Genomic DNA, 22,540 nt, shown 5'->3' with positions numbered 1-22,540 from the left:
TGATGTGCTCTTAATCATGAACCTTGACTCTTGCGTGGAGCTGAGAGAACATGCCCTTGATGATGAATCAGTGTCACTGTGTCATGGGTCCCCAAGGTGGCGATTCTCCAGTAAGGCTTCTGGGACTCTGTGGGCAGCCCCCCACACAGTACGGTTCATGCCCCCCCCAACAGAGGGACAAGGCTTGTGGCGCGATGTCGGGAGGAGACCACAGGCACGTTTCCGAGGGCCCTCTCCCAGCAGAGCCATACAGGACAAGCTCATTCACTCGGCACCCAGGCTTTACTGGGGGCCGGTCAGTGTGTACCCCTGCCTAGCGCAGATCACAGTTCCAGACTCCCAGGTGGTAGAAAGGTGTTCAGCACACACCAGCTTGTCTTCAAGACATTTGTGATGCTGCCAACCCTCTGTGTCCATAGGTGAGTGTGAACAATCCCCACACCCAGCTTCCTGGGCCCAGGGCCTAGGGCCACTCCAGAAGCAGCCTCCCCTAAGGACAGCAGTCTCAGGCTGCAAATGCTTTCTTATGCCAGTTACCTTTCTCTGGTTGAAGCAGTGGCTTTTGGTTTAATGATCTGCGAATTCAGAAGGTAGCACCTCTTGAGATAGACGCTCAATTCCCAGATTCCCTCTGCTTTCCCCTGTTTTTCTCCAAAACTGTGTGTATGCACACATCTGGGTGTGTGTTTCTGGTGCCTCTGTGTGCGGTAAGCGTGTGGTGGGAGGTATGTATGTGCTGTGATAACGTGTGTGTGCACAGGCAGGTGTGTATGGTAAGGTGAGTGTCCGTGTGTGGTGTGCCTGTGTGTGGGAGTGTGTGCACGTGTGTGTTTGGTGCACCTGTGTGTGTGCATGTGCTGGGGCCGGGGAATGTCTTACATGTGAATGTCTTATGTGTTTGGATCAATGCACCAAAGATCATCTTCGTGTGCTTGTTGAAAATAATTTTCATCTACTAGATCCTCCAAAAGGATCTAGAGGACCCCTAGGTTCTGTAGATTATATTGCTGGACTACAAATTACTTTCATTATCATTTTATAATATCAATGGATTTTGGAAATTGTTCTAGGGAGTACATTCATGTTACATTTCATGCACCAAGTATGTGTTGTTTTTTCTCAAAGGGTCCGTCTTGCTGGGATGATGTCTTAATCCCAAACCGGATGACCGGCAAATGCCAGTCTGCACACTGCTCTGGAACTACAGCTGTAAGTACCTGGTCAAATCCATTTTTTTTTTCATTATGGCATCTTCAGTGTTTAGTAGGAAATTAGCACAGAGACAAGAATGCTAACTGATTTTTCTTCCATCTGATACCATAGTGCTGAAGTGTCATTAGATTCAGATACTTACATAGTCACCCCAAATTCTACCTTGTTAATTGCCACCCAGTGTCATTTTCCACTTAACCACTTTGGGTGACACTGTAGAAACATGTCCCTTTAAACTCCTTAAAAGTGATATTCATGGGTTATAAAGAACCACTTCGGAGCCTAGCAAAAGAAAGTAACAAAGATACAAGGTTAATCATTGTGCCGGTGCTGTGATATTTTGTATTTATATTCATCATCGTTCAAAATTACTTTCTTTCTTTATCTCTTTCTACCTTGCCTTTGGTGACATGGCGGGCTCTTAGAAAATCTGGTGAGGATGAGCTGCTGTACAACTGAATGGCCGTCTTCCGTTCTCTGCCGTCCCCTTCCTCTGCGAACGTATGCTCTATGTTGATGCGTCATATGGAGCAGATATTTCTTAAAAGAGACCCTAAGTACTGAAATTATTTTTAGATCATTTTACATTCTGATCATGTCCATAATTTGTATACTGTTTTACTTTTTACCTCAAAAACTGCTCGATCTGTCATGATCTGATTGTAGGTATCTCCCGAGCTCTAAATGCCATTGCGGCGCCAACCCGAATGTCAGTGTTGGTTCACAAACTGTCACCGCTGCCTGGCAGTGCGCATCTTCTCTAAGAAACGGTCTGTCAGCAGCAACAGGTAGAGTCTGAGCTAGAGCAGTTAGGCGCGCCTCCTCTCTCCAGTCCGCAGGGCGGTTGCCCGGTCCAGAGGGAGCTGCGAGCATCACTACCGATCATTTTCCATCGAACAGGGGCGAGGACCATGAACAGGTTTTTATTAATGCAAATCCTGAAGAAAGATAATGACTTGTACATCACTCCCATGTATTGAGGCATAACACAGTCTTGTAAGTTTGTGACGGAGATGAAAGGAAAGTGTGTATATTTATGGGGCAGAACTCATCAGTATAATTACATACACGTGCACGCATACAGGTGCAGCATGTATTTTTTATAGTGAATAATATCTCCTGATTACAATTACATGTAATGATTATATCTCCATCCAGCGACCCATTCACCCTTCTACACACACATATGTGGTCTCTATCATCTTTCCAGTAATGTGAGGTCCTTTGAACACCTGTTACAATTCCTGACAGTCTGACCGCCTCTCCTGAACCTTGATATGAATTGGCAGGATTCACTCACAGCAGAATAGACACTTTTGCATCTTTAAGGATTTAGCTGCAAATCAGTCAAAGGGGGAAACTGTGCTGAGTGGGACTGAGAATCGTTTCCTTTGCTCGTTCCACTGACCTTAGATATTAGTACATGGAATTCGGCATAAAATAAGTTATATTGCAGTTCGGTATCTGACAGCAGGGTGAGCTGATATCCTTCAAAATCCTTTCAGCACCTCCCATATAAAAATACTGGGTTAAATTACAAACATTATTTTTTTTTAATTTTTATTGTATTATATTAGTCACCATAAAATACATCATTAGTTTTTGATGCAGTGTTCCAGGATTCATTGTTTATGTACAACAGTCAGTGCTCCATGCAATACGTGCCCTCCTTAATACCCACCACCAGGCTCACCCATCCTCCTGCCTCCCTCCCCTCCCAAACTCTCAGTTTGCTTCTCAGAGTCCACAGTCTCTCGTGGTTCATCTCCCCCTCTGATTTCCCTCCCTTCTCTTTTCCTTCCTTCTCTTAGTGTCCTCCATGCTATTCCTTATGTTCCACAGGTAAGTGAAACCATATGATAACTGACTTTCTCTGCTTGACTTACTTCACTCAGCATAATCTCTTCCAGTCCCAACCACGTTGATGCAAAAGTTGAGTATTCCTCCTTTCTGATGACTGAGTAATATTCCATTGTATATATGGACACAACTTCTTTAACCATTCATCTGTTGAAGGGCATCTCAGATCTTTCCACAGTTTGACTATTGTGGCCATTGCTGCTATGAACACTGGGGTACACGTGGCCTTTCTTTTTACTATGTCTGTATCTTTGGGGTAAATACCCAGTAGTGCAATTGCCGGGTCATAGGGTAGCTCTATTTTTAATTTCTTAAACAATCTCCACACTGTTTTCCAAAGTGGCTGCACCAACTTGCATTCCAACCAACAGTGTAAGAGGGTTCCCCTTTCTCCACATCCTCTCTGACACACATTGTTTCTTGTCTTGTTAATTTTGGCCATTCTGTCTGTTGTAAGGTGGTATCTCAGTGTGGTTTTGATTTGAATCTCTCTGATGGCTAGTGATGATGAATATTTAAAACAATGGCTGTGCTGACCACAAAATAAGGACAAGTATATATACGTCAGAGCTAGGCGAAAGCTGGGCCCCAGAGGGGAAACTGTGTCAGCTGAAATGAGCCACCGCCTTGGCAGCAACGACAGACCACTGGCCCCTGGAGCTACAGATGGGCCCGTGTCCATGGGAAGCTTCCGCTGAGTGTGTGACTTCATCAAGGTGGCAGATGAAGCCACAGAATCCTGCATAGAGCTAGTGCCCATGAATACCCTTGATACCCTTGATGGGTTCCGCTGGAGAGGAAGGCGCTCACTTCCCCGATAGGTGGCCTATGCTGGCTCCCGGCTTACTCTGATCCCCTGGTTGGTGTTCCTCACCCACGTGCCCTGCTCTTCTGGCTGCCCAAGATCTCACGATGGACCAGATCTCGGGCAAATCCACCCTCCCCGAGAGGTAGGAACCCCCTACCCACCTTCCCAGACCACTCTAGTATTATAGACATTGTCCCCAGCACAGGGTAAGGTCTGGACTCAGAATTAACTCTGAGTTGCAGACAAGAAGGTCTGTCCACAGAGCCCTTCAGTGTGTTTCGGGGGCCCTCTGAGGAGGGGGGCAAATGAGCCCACTCCATGGGGCCTTGAGGCGTGTGCTGCTGGCCCCGAGGACCACCTCCCAGCTGGCAGCCGTCCATTTCTATCACAACCCACCCCAACAGGACGCCCACATGGAAATGTGACTTGTGACCACGTGGTGGAGAGCATTCTGAGGTAGTGGGTCCAGAATGAGGTGATTCACAAGCCAATTGAAATCATCACAGCCGTCGACTACAGACTTTAAAAAAAAGAAAAAAGAAAGAAAAAAAAAAAGAAATCCATGAAGTAAGGATCCTTGCCCAGAACCTGTAGCAGATGCCCCTCTGGTCCCCTTGGCCACCTGGGTGAGTTCTGTGCCGAACCCTGTAACAGGGGAGACCCAGGGGCCACCTTCTTGGCTGCCATGGGTGACTGCTATGCATGTCAGCACAGCCAGGATCGGGGGCCCGAGGGGGCTTCTGCTGTGGCTGAGGGAGATGGGGAGAGTCAGACAGCTGGGCCCGGGGACGACAGGGAATGCAACACAGTCCCTGAAGGCTTGCACACAAATGACTCTTGTGATCTCCCCCGACTGCTACTCCCGATGCTCGGAGCTGAATTATGACTGAAGGCTTTCTCCCAAAGGCTGTTCTCCTAAGGGTCCTCACAGGTGGGCCTGCATTTCTTCAGAGCAAGGACACGTGCTGAGCGAGTTCCCACCTTCCTGGGGCCAAAGACCCTCTCTGCTGTGAACCACCAAGTGCGTATCTTCTGCTAGAGGCATGCCACATTGGCCACACACTTAAACCCCTACCAGCATGTGACCTTTCTGGTGACAAGTGACACAGGAGCCCCAGAAGAAGGGGCACTCTAAACGCTTTCTGCAGTGGGGACTTCTGGAAGAAGGTGAGAGCTTTGGCTCTCTCCTACTCACTGCCCTCAGACACCTTTCTGTGCTTGACACATTGCAGTGCCAAACACAAAAGGTATTTCTAATGAAGGCTTCCTCACTGGAGTTACCTGTGGAAGGCTTTTCTCTGCCATGCAGTTCCTGAGGACACCTCACACTCCTGTCTTTGTGGGGCTGTGCTCCCTGTAAACTGTCAGGTGGTAAATAAGGGCTGCTTTCCTTAGAAGGCCTCTCTGAACACCTGGAATTTGTAGGTTCAAGGCTGAGTCTCATGTGCCTGGGCCAGGTCAAGTCCTTGCTGGTCAGCACCGAGGCTTACTCACCATGCCTCCATTGTGGGACCACGTGGAGTTGGAGTCCTCAAGTGCCAGCGGGACCGATAATGCAAAGTTGTCTAGTGCACACACCGTAGATACGCCCTGGGCCCTTGTCCAGAAGCCCCTCTTCTCCCAAAAGAGACACACAACCACACACTCAAAGATCGTCGGTCCCAACCAATTTCAGCGTCTCCACGGCTGTCATTGGAGCCTCTGACTGGGGCTCCTCAGAAGCTGCCCTGCGTACCCTCCTGGGAAGCAGCATCTGGCCCGGCGATCTGCTCGATCTAGTAGTTGCCAACAGCAAACCCTTTATGCTGAAGATGGATTTGAATTGCCCAGGATCATTGTCCAGAAGATTGAAATAAAATACAGATATCAAGAGTCAGTGGCTTAACCAACGGAGCCATCTGGGCACTTCTCCAAAGACAGCTTTTGAAACCATTTTAATTGCCTATAAAATCGTTTTTTAGGGGAAAAAGCATTATTAAAAATTTTATTTATTTTTTTATTTTTTTAAGTTTTTATTTAATTGCAGTTAGTTAATATACAGTGTAATATTAGTGCTAGTTGTACAATGTAGTGATTCAACAATTCCATACAACACCCAGTCCTCATCACAAGTGACCTCCTTCATCCCCATCCCGTCATCCGTCTCCCCACCTGCCTCCCCTTTGGTAACCATCAGTTTGTTCTCTATAATTCTTTTTCAATTTTTTTAAATTTAAATTCAGTTTAATTAACATATACTGTATTATTAGTTTAAGAAGTAGAATTTAGTGATTCATCACTTGCATACAACACTCAGTGCTCATTACTTCAAGTGCCCTCCTTTATGTCCACCACCCAGTTACCCCATCCCCCCACTCCCCTCTTCTCCAGCTGCCCTCAGTTTGTTCCCTGTAATTAAGACTCTCCTACAGTTTGCCTCCCTCTTGGTTTTCCTCTTATTTTTCTTTCCCTTCCCTATGTTCATCTGTTTCTTAAATTCTACTTACAAGTGAAATCATGTGGTGTTTATTTTTCTCTGACTTACTGTGCTTAACCTTATACTTTCTAGCTCCTTCCACACCTTTGCAAGTGTCAAAATTTCAATTTTTGTGGCTAGATAGTATTCTACTACATATATAGATAGATATAGCTACATATAGATGTAGATAGGCACACACACACACACACACACAAACACACCCCACATTGGGGCTGCTTCTGTATCTTAGCCACTGTAAATAATGCTGCTATTAACATACAGATGTGTATATTCCTTTGAATTAGTGTTTTGGTATTTTTGGGTAAATACTCAGTAGTATGATTACTGGATCATAGGATAGTTCTATTTTTAACTTTTTGAGGAAACTCCATACTGTTTTCCACGGTGGCTGCATCAGTTTGCATTCCCACCAACAGTGCGTGAGGGTTCCTTTTTCTGCACATCCTCACTAACACCTATTGATTCTTGTGTTGTTGACTTTAGCTCTTCTTACAGGTATGAGGTGGTATCTCATTGATTTACATTCTCCTAATGATAAGTAATGATGAACATCTTTTCATGTGTCTGTTGACCAACTGGATGTCTTCTTTCAAGAAATGTCTGTCCATGGGGCGCCTGGGTGGCTCAGTGGGTTGGGGCCTCTGCCTTCAGCTCAGGTCATGATCCCAGGGGCCTGGGATCGAGCCCCGCGTCGGGCTCTCTGCTCAGCGGGGAGCCTGCTTCCTCCTCTCTCTCTCTCTGCCTGCCTCTCTGCCTACTTGTGATCTCTGTCTGTCAAATAAATAAATAAAATCTTAAAAAAAAAAAAGAAATGTCTGTCCAGGTGTTTTGTCCAGTTTTTAATTGGATTATTTGTTTTTTAAGTGTTGAATTGTATAATTTCTTTATATATTTCGTATACTAGCCCTTTATCAGCTGTCATTTGCAGGTATCTTCTCCCATTCTGTAGATTTTCTTTTGGGTTTGGTGATTGTTTCCTTTTCTGTGCAGGAGCTTTTTATTCTGATGTAGTCCCAGTAGTTTATTTTTGTGTTTCTTTCTCTCACTTCAGGAGACACATCTAGAAGAAAGTTGCCGCAGCTAACATCAAAGAGGTTACTGCCTGTGTTTTCTTTTAGGATTTGTATGGTGTCAGGTCTCACCTTTAGGTCCTTAATCAATGTTGAGTTTATTTTTATGTGTGTGGTGTGAGAAAATGATCCATTTTCTTTCTTTTGCATGGTGCCGTTCAGTTTTCCCTACACCATCTGTTGAAGAGACTGTCTTTTCTCCATTCAATATTCTGTCCTGCTCTGTCAAAGAGTAATTGACCATGCAGTTGTGGGATATTTCTGAGACTTGTATTGTGTTCCACGGATCTGTGTGTCTATTTCTGTGCCAGGACTGTATGTTTTGATTACTACAGCTTTGTATTATAACCTGAAGTTTGGAGTTGTGATGCTTCTAGCTTTGCTTTTCTTTTTCTTGCTTTGGCCATTTGGAGTCTTTTGTAGTTCCATACAAATTTTATGATTTTTTGATCTAGCTCTGTGAAAATGCTGTTGTTATTTTGATAGGGATTGGATTAAAACTGTAGATTGCTTTAAGTCGTGCAGACATTTTATTGATAATTGTTTTTCTAATCCATGAACATGGAATGTCTTTAATTTCTTTGTATCATTTTCAGTTTCTTTCATCAGTGTTTTACACAGGTCTTTCACTTCTTTGGTTAGATTTATTCCTAGGTACTTTATTATTCTTGGTGCAATTGTGAATGGGATTGTTTTCTTAATTTCAGTGTTTCTTTCTTTTGCTTGATTATTGATGTCTGAAAATGCAACAGTATTCTGTACAGTGATTTGTATCCTGCAATGTTACTGAACTTGCTTATCAATTCTAGCAGTTTTCTTATAGAGTTTTTTGGTTTTCTATATATAGTATCATGGCAACGTAAGTAGTGTGAAAGTTTTACTTTTTTCTTACAAATTTGGATGTCTTTTATTTCTTTTTGTTGTTTGATTGCTGTGGCTAGGACTTTTAGCCTATGTTGAATGAAGTGCCGAGAGTGGACATCCTTGTCTTGTTCCTGATTAGGGGGAAAGCTCTATTTTTTATCATTGAGTATGATGTTAGCTGTGGGTTTTTCACATAAAGCCTTTATTATATTAGGGTATATTCCCCAGTTACCTATTTTGTTGAGGTTTTTTTCTTTGTTTTTTTACCATGAATGAATAATGTACTTTTACAAATGCTTTTTCTATACCTATTGAAATGATCATACGGTTCTTATCCTTTTATTGATGTGATGTATCACATTGATTGATTTGTGAATATTGATTGATTTGTAAATATTGATCCACCCTTGCAACCAAGAATAAATCCCATGTGATTGTGGTGAATGATTTTTTTTTTTTAATGTATTGTTGAATTTGATTTGCTTGTATTTTGTTGAGGATTTTTGCATTTGTTCATAAGGGATATTGGCCTGTAGTTCTCTTTTTTAGTGGTGTCTTTATCTAATTTTGGTATCAGGATAATGCTGGCCTAATAAAATAAATTTGGAAGTTTTCTTTACTTTTCTATTTTTTTGGAATAGTTTGAGAAGAATAGGTATTAATTCTTTAAATGTTTGGTAGAATTCTCCAGTGAAACATTTGGTCTTAGACTTCTGTTTGTTGGGAGGTTTTCTCTTTCTCTCTGTTTCATTTTTAACAGTTTATATGTTTCTAGGAATTTATCCATTTCTTCTATGTTGTCCAATTTGTTGGCATATAGTTTTTCATAATATTCTCTTATAAATGTTTGTATTTCTGTGGTGTTGGTTTTTATTTCTCCTCTCTCATTTGTGGTTTTATTTAACTGAGCCCTTTCTCTTTTTTTCTTGGTAAGTCTGGCTAGAGGTTTATCAATTTTTTCCCCCCAAAGAATCAGCTCCTGGTTTCATTGCTCTCATCTGTTGTTTTTTAGTACCTAAGTCATTTATTTTTGCTTTAATCTTACTGTTTCTTTTTTTCTGCTCCAGTATTTTTTCCTTCCTTCTGTGTTTTTCTAGCTCATTTAGGTGTAAGGTTAGGTTGTGGGTTTTTTTTTTTTTGAGATTTTTCTTGCTTCTTGAGGTAGGTCTGTATTGCTATAAACTTCCCTCTCTGAGCTGCTTTTGCTGCATCCCAAAGGTTTTGGACCATATTGTTTTCATTTTCATTTGTTTCCATGTATTTTTAAAATTTCTTCTATTTCCTAGTTGACCCATTCTCTGTTTGGTAGCATGATATTTAACCTCCATGTATTTGTGGTCTTTCCAGATTTTTTCTTCTGTTTTTTTTCTTCTAGTTCATGGCATTGTGATCAGAAAAAAATACATGGTATGACTTTGATCTTGAATGTGTTGAGGCTGGTTTTGTGTAATAATATATGCGATCTCTTCTGGAGAATGTTTTATGTGCACTTGAAAAGAATGTATACTCTGCTGTTTCAGGATAGAACGTTCTGAATATTTCTGTTAAATCCATCTGTTCTAGTGTCATTCAAAGCCATATTTTCCTTGTTGATTTTCTGTATAGCTGATCTGTGCATTGATGTAAGTGGTATGTTAACGTCCCCAACAACTATTTTATCATTATTGATTTGTTCCTTTATGTTTGTTATTAACTGCTTTATGTATTTGGGTACACCTGTGTTGGGTGCATAAGTATTTCTAATTGTTATATCTTCTTATTGGATTGTCCCCTTTATTAGTATGTAGTATCTTTCTCTGTCTCTTGTTAGAGTCTTTGTTTTAAAATCTGTTTTGTCCAATATAAGTATTGCTACTCCAGCTTTCTCTCGACATCCATTTGCATGATAGATGTTTCTCCATCCTCTCGCTTTCTATGTGATGGTGTCTTTAGGTCTAAAATGAGTCTCTTATAGAAAGCATACAGATGGCTCTTGTTTTTTTATCCATTCTGTCTCCTTATGTCTTTGATTGGAGAGTTTAGTCCATTTACATTCAAAGTAATCTTTGATAGATATGTATTATTTCCATTTTATTCCTTGTTTTATAGTTGTTTTTGAAGATTTTCTTTGATTCTTACCTTTCATGTTTTGCTGATTTTCTTTAGTGATATATTTGGGTTTCTTTCTCTTTATGCTTTGCATATTTATTTGTGGGTTTTGATAAATAGTTACCATAGGTTTGTGTCTAACTTCTTCTGCAGATAGCAGCCTGTATTAAGTTGATGGTTGTTTAACTTTAAACCTATTCTTTTCTCCTCTCCTTCCCATGTTTTAGGTTTATGTTATATATTGTATATCCTTTTGTGAGTTCATGGACTCACTTCCTACATAATTATTAATTTTTGCTGCTCTTCTGTTTCCTACCTTCATACTGTCACTTCTGGTTTGTCCTTTCTACTCAAAGAGTCTCTTTTAATATTCCTTGTAGGGCTGGTTTAGTGGTCATGAATTCCTTTAGCTTTTGTTTGTCTGGGAAACTCTCTACCTCTCCTTCTATTCTGAATGATAGTCTTCTGGATAGAGTATTCTTAGCTGCATAGTTTTTCCCATTCAGCACTTTGACTATATTGTGTTACTCCCTTCTGGCTTGCAAAGTTTCTGTTGAAAAATCTCCTGCTGGCCTTAATGGGTTTTCCCTTGTAGGTTACTAACTTCTTTTGTCCTGTTACTTTTAAATTTGTTTTTATTTATTACTGTATTTTGCCATATTACTTAGTATGTGTCTTGGTGTGGGTCTGCTTTTCTTGATTTTGATGGGAGTTCTCTGAGCCTCCTGGATCAGGATATGGTTCCTTCCCCAGACTGTGGACATTTTCTGCTGTTATTTCTTCAAATAAATTTTCTGTCCCCTTTTCTCTCTCTTCTTCTGGAACTCCTATGATACAAATGTCATTACATTTGATTAAATCACTGAGTTCCCTATGTCTGTTATTAATTTGCATAACTATTTTTTCTCTCTTTTGTTCAACTTATTTACTTTCTATTACACTGTCTTCTATGCCACTAATTCATTCCTCTGCTTCCATCTTGCTGTTCATTCCACCAAGTGTATTTTCATTTTGTTTATCAAACCCTTTATCTCTGTGTTATTCCTTATCACTTTGTTAAGGACCTTGCTCATGTCTTACACTCTTTTCTCAAGTCCAGTGAGTATCGTTATGATCATTGCTTTAAATTCTCTATCAGGCATATTTTTTTATATCTGTTTTACTTAGATCTCTGGCCATGGCTTTGACCTGTTCTTTCATTTGAGATAAATTTCTGTGTCCTCATTTTGTCTGCCTCTTTGTAGCTATTTCTCTGTGTTTAAAAAAAAAAAAAAAAGTCAGTTATATCTTCTGCTCTTGAAAGTAGTGACTTTATGAAGAGGTCCTGGAGTGCCCAGCAATGCAGTGTCCCCTGTTCACCCGAACCTGGCATTCAGGGGAGAATCCTATGTGTGTTGATTACGCCTTGTGGCTGTGTCTGAGACTTTCCCTTTTAGTGCACTCACTGGAACTGACTGTCTAACATGTTGTGGAACACCCTGCTGCTGTTCTTGCTTTTTGGGTGTTGGTGGGAGCCAGGCAGGCCAGTTTTGAGGAGGTGCACCCACCTGGGAACTTGGGAGCAGAGTGCCAGTGTTAGCAAAATTTGTGCTGGACTACTACTCTTAGGCCAGATCTTGCAATGTGCTATGTTGGCTGGTGGGCAGTGTGCCATGATGGCCTGTGGCACAAGGCTGGGCTCTGCATGTGATGATGGCGGAGGGCACATGGCTGAGGTATGGCAGTTTGGCTGGGCACTGCACAGCAGTTGTACATTATTAAATATTTTTTAAAAAACATTATTAAAGGGATGCCTGGGTGGCTCAGTTGGTTAAGCAGCTGTCTTCAGCTCAGGTCATGATCCCAGCATCCTGGAATCGAGTCCCACATCAGGCTCCTTGCTTGGCGGGGAGCCTGCTTCTCCCTCTGCTTCTGTTGCCACTCTGCCTGCCTGCGCTCACTCTCTCTCTCTCTCTCTCTGGCAAGTAAATAAATCTTTAAAAAAATAATATAAAAACATTATTAAAAATAGATTTTGTTAAAAGGTTCAATAACTCAGGAAGAGATAGTATTTTAAAAATTGTATGAGCTTAGCAACTTGATCCAATTCAAAATATATTAAGGAAAAATTATCAGGATTAATCAAGTATATGGATAAATCTGGCATGAGGGCAGGAGATAGTAACATTGACCTCTCAGGGGCTGGGAACTCCAGCAGTATAATCAGGAAGCATGTGACAAATCAGTAAAACCAGTGACCAGGGATGCATCATCAACACTGCACCCAACACTTGGAGCTGCCTCTCTTTTTTAAAGCTTATATGGAACATTTCAACAATTGATCATGTTTTGGGGCATTAAGGCATTTAAATAACACTTACAAAAGCATAACTATGAAAGTCTCTGAAACATGGAAATTCAATTAACTTAGTAAAAATCTAAATGGAATATGAAACCACAAAATGAAAATACACCACATATCAAATCTTTGGGGATGTTCTTAAATTAGAATTTAAAGGGAATATTTAGGACCATCAGTACTTATTTTATAAAAGAAAGAATAAAATTATTTAAATATATTGTTTAAAAGGTAGAAAAATAAATTGTCACATCCAACTATTTTTCTCTCATTTTTAGTGAACACTTAATAAAGGAATTGAAGGCATACACATTTTTTTTTTGTAACTAGTGGCTGACAGAGCTCTCAGTGTGAGAAATTTAATTCATTCTTTCTCCTTATGTTAAAATGCTTTTTGTGTGTGTGAATCACATTTTTACAATGCAGCTAAATATAAACATTGACTCCTGTGTTTTCTTTTTCTTTTTTTTTAAAGATTTTATTTATTTATTTGACAGAGAGAGAGAGATCACAAGTAGGCAGAGCAGTAGGCAGAGAGAGAGAGGAAGCAGGCTCCCCACTGAGCAGAGAGTCCGATGTGGGACTCGATCCCAGGACCCTGAGACCATGACCTGAGCCGAAGGCAGAGGTTTAACCCACTGAGCCACCCAGGTGCCCCGACTCCTGTGTTTTCTAAAGCATTGTGTGTGCTGTTTATTTCTTAAGGAGGTGAGAAGATAGGCATTTTTAAGTAGTTTATCATATTTAAATTTGCAAGGTATTTTAGATTTTTGACAGTATTTTATACACTATATATTATATTCTCATAAAAAGTTAAAATTCTATCACTTGAGAAAAATATCCATATACTTAAAATTCAAAAGAACAGTGTCCCTAATATATCCCTAATTAATATTTACACACTTAAAGATAACCTATACCATTTTAAATAACCTTGGTTTTTAAGAGTACAAATAGAAACTTGACCCTAGCTACATGTTAGACAGCGAAATCTATAACTAATTCAGTTTTACACTAATCGCTGCTATCTAAGGAAGGAGCATAGCATTAGTTCTGAAAGGCATCTTACCTTTTTATAAAAAGAATTCTAGTCATCTCAAAGGGTATAAATGCTTCAGATTTAAAGAGAGACAAAAATCACTTGGGATTTTCTCTATTAGTGGAATTGAAGCAACTTTGGATATGACTTAAAACTTTAAATTTTCTTTGTAAATCTTTTTTGTGTTTTAGGTATGACACCTTAAGCAACCAAGATATTTGTGTTAGCCCATGCACTGGGATTATGTGATTTACTTAGTTGCACACACGTAGGCTAAAGCATACCCAGAAGTCCTTCTCTCTGGGTGTTATTTCTGAGTTCCAAATTATAACTTTAAAGTGAGTATCCCCTGTTCATCAAACACTCCCCCAAGGAAACCTCTGACTTAGTAGTGCTTTTGTAGTAATGAGGGGTTTCTAAGCCAACTGTGAGAGTGTTGCCTTTTCCCTCACACCTTATAATTGGACAGCAGAGTTTAGGAGAAGGGGATAATTCTTTAGATGACAAGGGGAAAAAATAAATAAATCTGGCTTTGTCTTAGTTTGTTCAGGCTACTATAACAAAAATACCATAAACATAGTGGCTTATAAAAAAACAAAATTTATTTCTTACAGTTCTGGAGGGTAGGAAGTTGAAGATCAAGGGTCTGCTTCCTGATTCACAGATTCTCTCACATGGTGGAAGGGACTAGGGGTATTTCGGGGATATCTTTTATAAAGGTACCAATTCCATTCATGAGCTCTCTGCTCTTATACTCTGATCACCTTCTGAAGAAACCACCTCCAAGTACCATTCACAGTGGGGATTAGACTTCCATATACCAGTTTGGCAGGGACACAAACACTCAGTTCATAGCAATCTTCAAAGTAATAAATGGACCAAGGTCAATATTTTTGTTCTTGTTAAGGAGTGCTATTTTACTACTTAACAGCCTATAAATACATTGTGTTTTATATTTTTGAGTAGTAATACTTACCTGAAATCTCATGTAAAATAATGTATTTTGTGTTTAAAATTATTTCACTTTGATAGGTGTTAAACTCTTTTACATGAAACATGTTATTTATTAGAAACAGTTGAGAAAAACTTCTTAAAATAGCTTGAATGAAATTACATACTAAAAACTATCCCCTAAACTATAATAAATAGCATAATTATTAATCTCAATGTAATAAATGGAGAGCTCTCATATTATTCAACATGCAGTTATTTCTTATATTTTCCCCCAGTTGAGCTCAGTATATGTCAACTGGAACATTAGTTTGAATAAAAGTTAATATTCAGAGTTTGTATCTCTGATTTCATCTTCTGGGGAGAGGTTGACTAAAATGAAATAAATAGTAAATAAAAGTCACCTAATACTGAACAATTTTTGTAGACAGAGCATTTGCACAATAGTTTATGTCCAAAAGTTTCTAATTATGTTTTAGTTTAATCAAATCACTCTTCTCAAAGTGTTTCTTTTGGTTGTTTTTGTTGTTGTTTTGGACTTGATTAGAATCTCACAAAATGAGTCTTAAGATTTCTCAGGATGGTTTCCTGGTATAGACTTTATGTTATTATTTTTTCCAGTATCTACTAATAATGAAAAGATGGCTCTGTTTTGTTTTTAAGAAAAGATCTCAGGTTGACCAGGTATCCTTGAGATAGTCACAAAAGACAGTGTTTATATGCAAGATGTAAAAGTTGCTGCAGGTTACACAACCTTGTGTGGCTAAGTCCTCCACACAATGCAGCCAAAATGGGCACAGACATTTCCAAATATGTAAACATCCCCAGCCATTGTGGCTTCCATCCCAGAGGGCAGCTGGGCACTTAAGTGTGGAGGGATGAGAATAAAAGCAGAAGAAAAAGGGAAGGCAGATGGTCCCCACGCATTCTGCCCTGATGTTTGGTCGAAGAGAAATGGTCTCCCTGTCCTTCCACTGTTCTCAGCAGTCATGTTTTCTTAATTCTAAATAAAATTGAATTGTGAAAGCTTTGAAGTCAAACTCAGATTATGATTGAATGGCATCTAAGCGTGACAAAGTGGTCTTTGTTGTCTGACATGCAATTTGGGTGACAAACTAGAAAGTTCTTAGAGCATTTTTCAAAAACCGATCAACTATTCAGACTCAAGGACAGTTCACTTCTAAAGTAAGTTTTTAGTGCTTGAAAACAAAAAGTGTCATTTTTAAAAATTAAGGTAGGAATTAGAAGATCTATTTTTTATTGGAGTCAGTGAAGGTTTTACACATTTGAATGAAAATTTTAAAATGTTTATATGTAAAAATAAATTAGTCTGTTATGAAAAAAGTGTCAGTTTTTAAGAGCACTAAAGAAATTGAGATAGTTTTTAAGAACCTAGGAGTACTTGGGAGGCATAGAAGCCAAGACTCAATTCAATTGACTATTTTCCTATGATATAACCGCCCCTTTTGTCTGTGTTCTTTGATGACTTAGTGGGAGATTATATCAACAGCCATCTCCATGTAATTGTAAAAGGCTCTTGTATGCTGTTCCATGAAACAAACCCCCAAGGAAATAAAACCAGGTACCAGAAATTAGTGCATGTATATCAGAATTCCCATATATGCAAGATAGCCAGCATCCACACCAAGTTTCCACACATATGACCTTGATTAGTTGATGATGTCCTTGTTCAAGCAAATGTCCAGTTTCTATAATATATATTTTTAAATATTGAAAATAAATCCTTGCCTCCTCAATTCCAGGAAATTCCTGTTCTGTGTGAATTATTAGTAGTTTTGTTCATTTGAGGATGTGATTCTCTATGTTATAATTTGTATCTCATTTTGTATACAATAGAAGAAAACCATGCCTCTTATCACTATACCACCTAAGATGAGCAATTTAAAATCTGCTTACTACTTCCAGAGGCTTCAGAAGTTACTTAATTTTTCAACTATCCATAGAATGATTCCAAAGCCAGATATGTTAGTCAGAGGCTGAATTAAAGGTTATGCTATGGCTTTAGAAAAGGGCCGACGACTACAAAGAAACAACAAAGAAATTTATCATGATTAGTCAGAAAAAGGTGAATTTCTAGAGCACTGGGTTTTATATTGGGGAGAAGGTATATCGATCTGCCAGGAAAAATAGCAATAGGTATAATAAGATAATTTCAAATAGATTTATAGATGACATTCTGAGAACTGGAGCGAGAGAAGATTAAATAAATATCACTGTAAACATCATCGAACTTTTCAGCTGGGATGGTAGATGAGACCTAACTAGAAATAGCGGGGAGGGCCTGCAGGCCACTCTGTGATCACCTCTGTGCAGATACACAGGCAGCTAATGGAGTGAGAAGAATAGAGGGAAGATGTGTGAGTGATAGGGCAGGAGAATGAGGACCGCTTCTCGGCCGGGAAATAGCCCTCTTGACCCTTCAGGCAGATGGTTGATGGCTCTCCGAGACCCACACTTCATCATGCCGTGGTGGAGGTCATTAAGAAACCATCATCTCTCTGACTCAGGTCAAGCTAATGCTTGAAAAGTTATCAAGGGCCATGATAAAATTTAGTTTTTAAGATATATGCTGCAAAAAAATACTTAACGCCAGTTTCCCAAACTTGAGATTTCGGTTGGAAAATACAAACATGGAGGAAGAAATCGAAACTGAGAAGAATCCGAGGTGCTATTGACCACATGTGGTGAAACATTTATTTTCACTCATATTTCTTGGAAACAAGCATGGTTTGGGATCCTCAGGTCTGAATTTCCTAAAGTGAGTAGTAATTATCATCCCCTCGGTCCTCAGAATTCGTGAAAATACACATGAATGTTTTTATGAGATAAAGAGAAAACTTTTATGTTTAAAGATCGGGAAGGAAAATATAATTTTTAAAATGTGTATCTTTCCATTGAAAGAAATATTTTTATAATACATACTTGGTTTTTTGTGTTAGTCATTGTACGAAGACAAAGCCTGGCCTTTAGGAGCTGGGAATCTAGTTTCAGAGATACGACCTTATAGAAATGACTGCAACTCGGATTCAGTAGAAAGAATAAAAAACTTAGTGAGCATGTCTTCTATGCCAGGCACTGGGAATAGAAAAGGAAATATTTCATTGGCTGCTCTCACAGTTTGGGAAAAATTTCAGATTGGAATCAAAAGTCTAGGCAAATGGTGATTTTTTTCCATAAACTACTGTTAAAGATGGATATGAAAGACTGTTAAAAGACTTCACTTAAAAAATAAAAGTCTTCACTTTGCTAATAACCAGAGAAAATAAGATAAATCAGCACATGAATACCTTGAAACAAGCACCAAAAATGTTTGTGAAAGTTCAGAGAAATTTCCTCTACAGAGATGACCAAAGATGACCCCCTGGGGGAGGTGGCACCTGGGGTGGGGGTGGAATTGTCACAGGCAGTGATGTTGGCAAGGTTGAGAGTTTTGTGAGACAGAGAAAATGATAGGAATAAAGGGTGAGAAAATGGAGGCCCGTTCATTCCATGAATGACTTTTAGCTACCAGATAGTACATTTGGCTCTCCTGTGTGTGCAAAACTGACATTGTCTGCTTTTGTGGAGCTCCTCCTAGCCCTGATGACCTGGCACTTGCCATCAGGGAAGATGAAAAAGAAAAGCACAGGGTGCCACAAGGGCAAGGAACAGGGCAGATTCTGTGAGTTAGGGCCGCCTTGCTTGGGGAAGGCACGCAGGAGCAGAGATCTGCGGGCAGAACCGGAATGAGCTGCTAGAGGGGCAGAGGATAACATCCCACAAGAAGGACCTTCTTGCAAGAGTCGTGCTGAGGGAGGAACCTTTGAGAAGCTTCTGGGACTTAGTGCTGACTGAGAAACAAGAGGCAATGCAGTTTCCTTTGTGTGTGTGTGTTTCATTGTCTGGTTTCTATGCGAAGGACTATAATGGAAGTGACCTTACCATGTTGACATTTCGATATTTTGAAGGCTGAAATGGCAGTTGAGCTGGTTGGCATGATGGGTGGGGTAAGGAACAAAACAAAACAAAACAAAATCTTGAAGGGAACAAAAACAGAAGATAGTTTTTATACAATTTGTTTGTTCTCCTTGAATCCCTGGGAATAAAGGTAAATGAGAATTGGCATTTTTCCTTCCTTGAAACTAGAAACACAACATACAAATGAGATTTTAGTTTGGAACCGATTAGAAGCACCACACTTTTCTTGTATTTATTGGGTCATTAAGAGCGGCCATATGGTTGTCTTCTGTCTTATCTGTTCATGTTTCTCCAGTATGTTCCTCAGTGGGAGTCTGTTTAGTGGTTGATTGAAATTCTGTCTTTATCGGCAACTCTCTGTTATCTGTAATTGCCCGAAGTGGATGATCTAATGTGAAGGGTTTCTCTTGCCTTCTCTTCCTGCTGCTCCCATTTTGTCAAACTTACTGGAAAACCAGAGACTTTTTTTTTTTTTACATTAACTTTATATTAGAGGAGACAGAAAGTAGGTTACTACGTGAAGTAGATGTTGAGTCTCTCTGAGAAGGATTTCTTCCTGAGGATAATTAAGCTGATGGGAACTTGATACTGAACAGTTCGAAGAGTGGACTGAGTTAAGAAGCGTATCTGTAACTCCTTCTGTTTTTATGTGCATGTTAATTAACTTCTGTTCATTTCCATTCTCCATTTGTGAAACAAAGATTGGACATCACTCTTGAATTTTCACTGAGTGTGTAGGAATTCAGGACTTAGTAAAGCATCCTGGTTTTCAGAAATGAAAGATATTCTGTTGAGACCACATAACCTTCAATATCTCTAAATTTTCATATCTTATTCAGAAATGCCTATATTTTTCTGGATCATAGAGCTGTCATTTGTTCTTAGAGTTATCTAATTTATTCATCCTTTACCAGTCTTATAAAAATGAACTATTCCAATCAAGCAAAGAACCAATTCTCCATGTGCTTCTAACATTTCATTAAAACTTACACTGATGTTCACAAGAATTATAAATCTCATTAAGTGACTTTATGTTAAGCAATTAAAAACCATATCACTTAGCGCAGTGCCCAATATATGAAGACCCTTTTGAGAATCCATTCTAATTTAATATTTAATACTGAGTGGTATTGGTTATTATAAGGCATGCATTTAAATTTGGACATTTTCTCGATTGGACGATGAAATGTTTTAAATGCACTCACTGCTAAGGACTGTGGTTCAGTCACACGCTTGAACGGTGAAATGTTTATCTCATACAGATAAAAGCAAATATAAATGGAGAAGAATGCATACTGGGGTTCAATGCAGGTCAGCAGTTAGGACATATGGTTCTATAAGAATAAAACCACAACAGTAGAAATACAAAAGTACATTTTATTGGACTTTAGCCTAGATGAGCTTCTTAAGGATGGCTTCTATCTACTCCTAAGGAATATGCAGCCACTAAAAGTGTTGTAAAGAAGTGGCCACTTAGAACACATCCATCAGCCATGGTTATGAGACTGGACGAACTCTGTCAATCAGGTCCCAAGAAAGCAAGTAATAGAAAAGTTATCCAGACCAGCGGATTAGTTAGGACATTACAAAGTCATGACTTCTGTAAGTTAGGATTAATAATCCACTAATACTCATCATTCCACACCATTGAAAACATGGGTCTTTGGAAGTCGTGGACTGACCTCATATGGAGAACTCTGACTTAATCGGAGTCCTTCCACATTTTCTTTCTAACCGTCACGATTCAGCACCTCTCAAGGATTCTGTCAACCATCACAGGTAGCTCTCCAAAGAGAAAACAAACTACACAACAGTCACAACCAAACCCCTCTGTAATGGTGAAGGCCAGTCTCTGTTAGGTGAAGAGACATAAGGGGAGAGGAAATAATTAGTGTTAGCTGAACAAATGAAAATCAGCTACTCTCTTGAACAAATGTTGCTTTGCTGCTAAAGACATGTCAAGGAGAAAGAACTCCAGCTGATGAGAATCACTATGGGTCTGGCCAAAAACATTTGCAGGTTCAGGAGCTAAATCTCAGCAACTCAGATCTTGAAGAGACCAAGTCATGAACTAAAACAACACACAAAATTTATGGGCCACATTGTTTTGTTAATTTATACTCTAGGGATGACATGTCCAACTGCACAATATTCACATCTACCCCCACAGATCTGTTTCTTTTCCCTTTCCCTTCTGCTCCTTTCCCTTCTCATTCTCCCTCTCTCTTATCTTTCTTACTTCCTCTCCTCCATGGCAGCTCCCAGCTCTCTGGGCTTGCCCAGAATTAACAAGCTATGCATCCTTGTGTGGTTGTTTCTAAAGCACCTGCGGAATTTTGACAGTCCTCTCATCACACATTGGGTTCTAACTCTCCTCTCTCTAAGAGCTGGGCCAGCCGTGGAGATCTGTCCCTGAAGGATAGAAATCAGTAGAAGTGATCCTGTGTTCTGAGGCTGAGTCCCAATAGGCAAAACTGCATCTCTCTGGCTTTCTCTCTTCTGGAGCATGGATGCTGGGAGCCCTTGACCAACAGAGAAAATGGGCTGGATTCCGAATCCAAGGCCATAATGGTGAGAGAGCAAAAGGAGAGGAGGCCACACAGGTACAAAGAGAGGTGACTAACGAACCCAAGTGTCCCAACACCTGGCAGAATAGCTCTCTCATCTTCGACTGCCGTTTGTGTGAATGTGAGGGCTTCGTACCATTCTGGCTTTTGAGCTCCCCAGCTGTTGACGAGGGAGCAGAGATAAACAGGTTCCACCAAACCATGCTTAAATTGCAGCTTTATAGGTAAAATAAACTTTTAAAAAATGTGCAAGCCACCAACATTGGTGGGGGTGTTGTACACCTTTCACAGTGTTCTGCAAAGTCATGTAATTCTACAAAGACGATACACACTCTGATATGTAAATATGTGTGTGTGTGATGCCATACACTTATGAAAGGGGGTTCAAGTCAGAAATCAGGCAATGGTTTGATGATGAAGCCATTGGAGTAGAATCATATGGATATATTGAAAATATTTTTTAATTGTTTTTTTTTTTATGGTTTCACTTTTGAAAAATATGTAATGTAGTGTTGCCTGGGTGGCTTAGTCAGGTAAGTGTCTGCCTTTGCTCAGGTCAGGATCCCAGAGTCCTGAGATTGAGCCGGACATCAGGATCTCTGCTCAGCAGGGAGTCTGCTTCTCTCTCTCTTTCCCTCAGTGCTCTTCCCCCTTTCTCAAAAAAATAAATAAAATCTTAAAAAAAAAAAAGTGATCTATACAGATTTTATTTTAGTGTGAAAGGTGTTTATATAAGTCTAATTTTACTTATTTCTCCCCCCCAAAACCTGCAAATTATATTTTCCATATCATTTATTGACTAAAACACATTTCCCACTGATTTGAAACAAATCCCACCTTTATATTATACTAACTTTGAGATCTTATCTCTAGAGTCTGTCCTGCTTTATTCATCTGCTTATCCTGCCTCTAATCCCACATTGTTTTGATTACTCTAATGTATTAAACACTCTAATTTAATTAACATCTGGCACTATAAGTTCTCTAAACTGCTGTCTCATTTTTCCTTGCTGTTCACATAAGTTAATTTTTCCACATGACCTAGAATGTTTTATAAAGTTTGAAAATAAATCTTACAATTTTTTTTTAATATATGAGTTAAGGGTGTCATCCTAGAGAAGTGTAGTCAAGACAGAATGTAATTTAAACATTGATTACATAATGGGAAGATATTATCTCATTGCTGAGCTTTGTCTAGAAAAACTAACTGCCTCCAAAATTGATTCTTTAGCATTTTATTATATACATGGTATAAGCAATTGGCTAGTTTTCCTGGTTGATCAGCA

General features: G+C 39.5%; 1 protein-coding gene across 1 annotated transcript in view; it reads left to right on the top strand.

Annotated features, from left to right (window-relative positions):
- Window positions 1-22,540, top strand: part of PRKN (parkin RBR E3 ubiquitin protein ligase) — a 1,289,523-nt gene that overhangs the window by 670,205 nt on the left and 596,778 nt on the right. Inside the window, exon 5 of the mRNA XM_032837250.1 lies at window positions 1,126-1,209. Coding sequence (XP_032693141.1) covers window positions 1,126-1,209 — 84 coding nt within the window. The remainder of the gene's footprint in view (window positions 1-1,125; window positions 1,210-22,540) is intronic.

Source organism: Lontra canadensis, unplaced genomic scaffold (genome assembly GCF_010015895.1).
Source record: "Lontra canadensis isolate GAN:19392208 unplaced genomic scaffold, GSC_riverotter_1.0 scaffold97, whole genome shotgun sequence".
NCBI classification, from domain to species: domain Eukaryota; kingdom Metazoa; phylum Chordata; class Mammalia; order Carnivora; family Mustelidae; genus Lontra; species Lontra canadensis.
The sequence above is the reverse complement of the archived record's forward strand: the minus strand, read 5'-3'. Positions and strand labels throughout refer to the sequence as shown.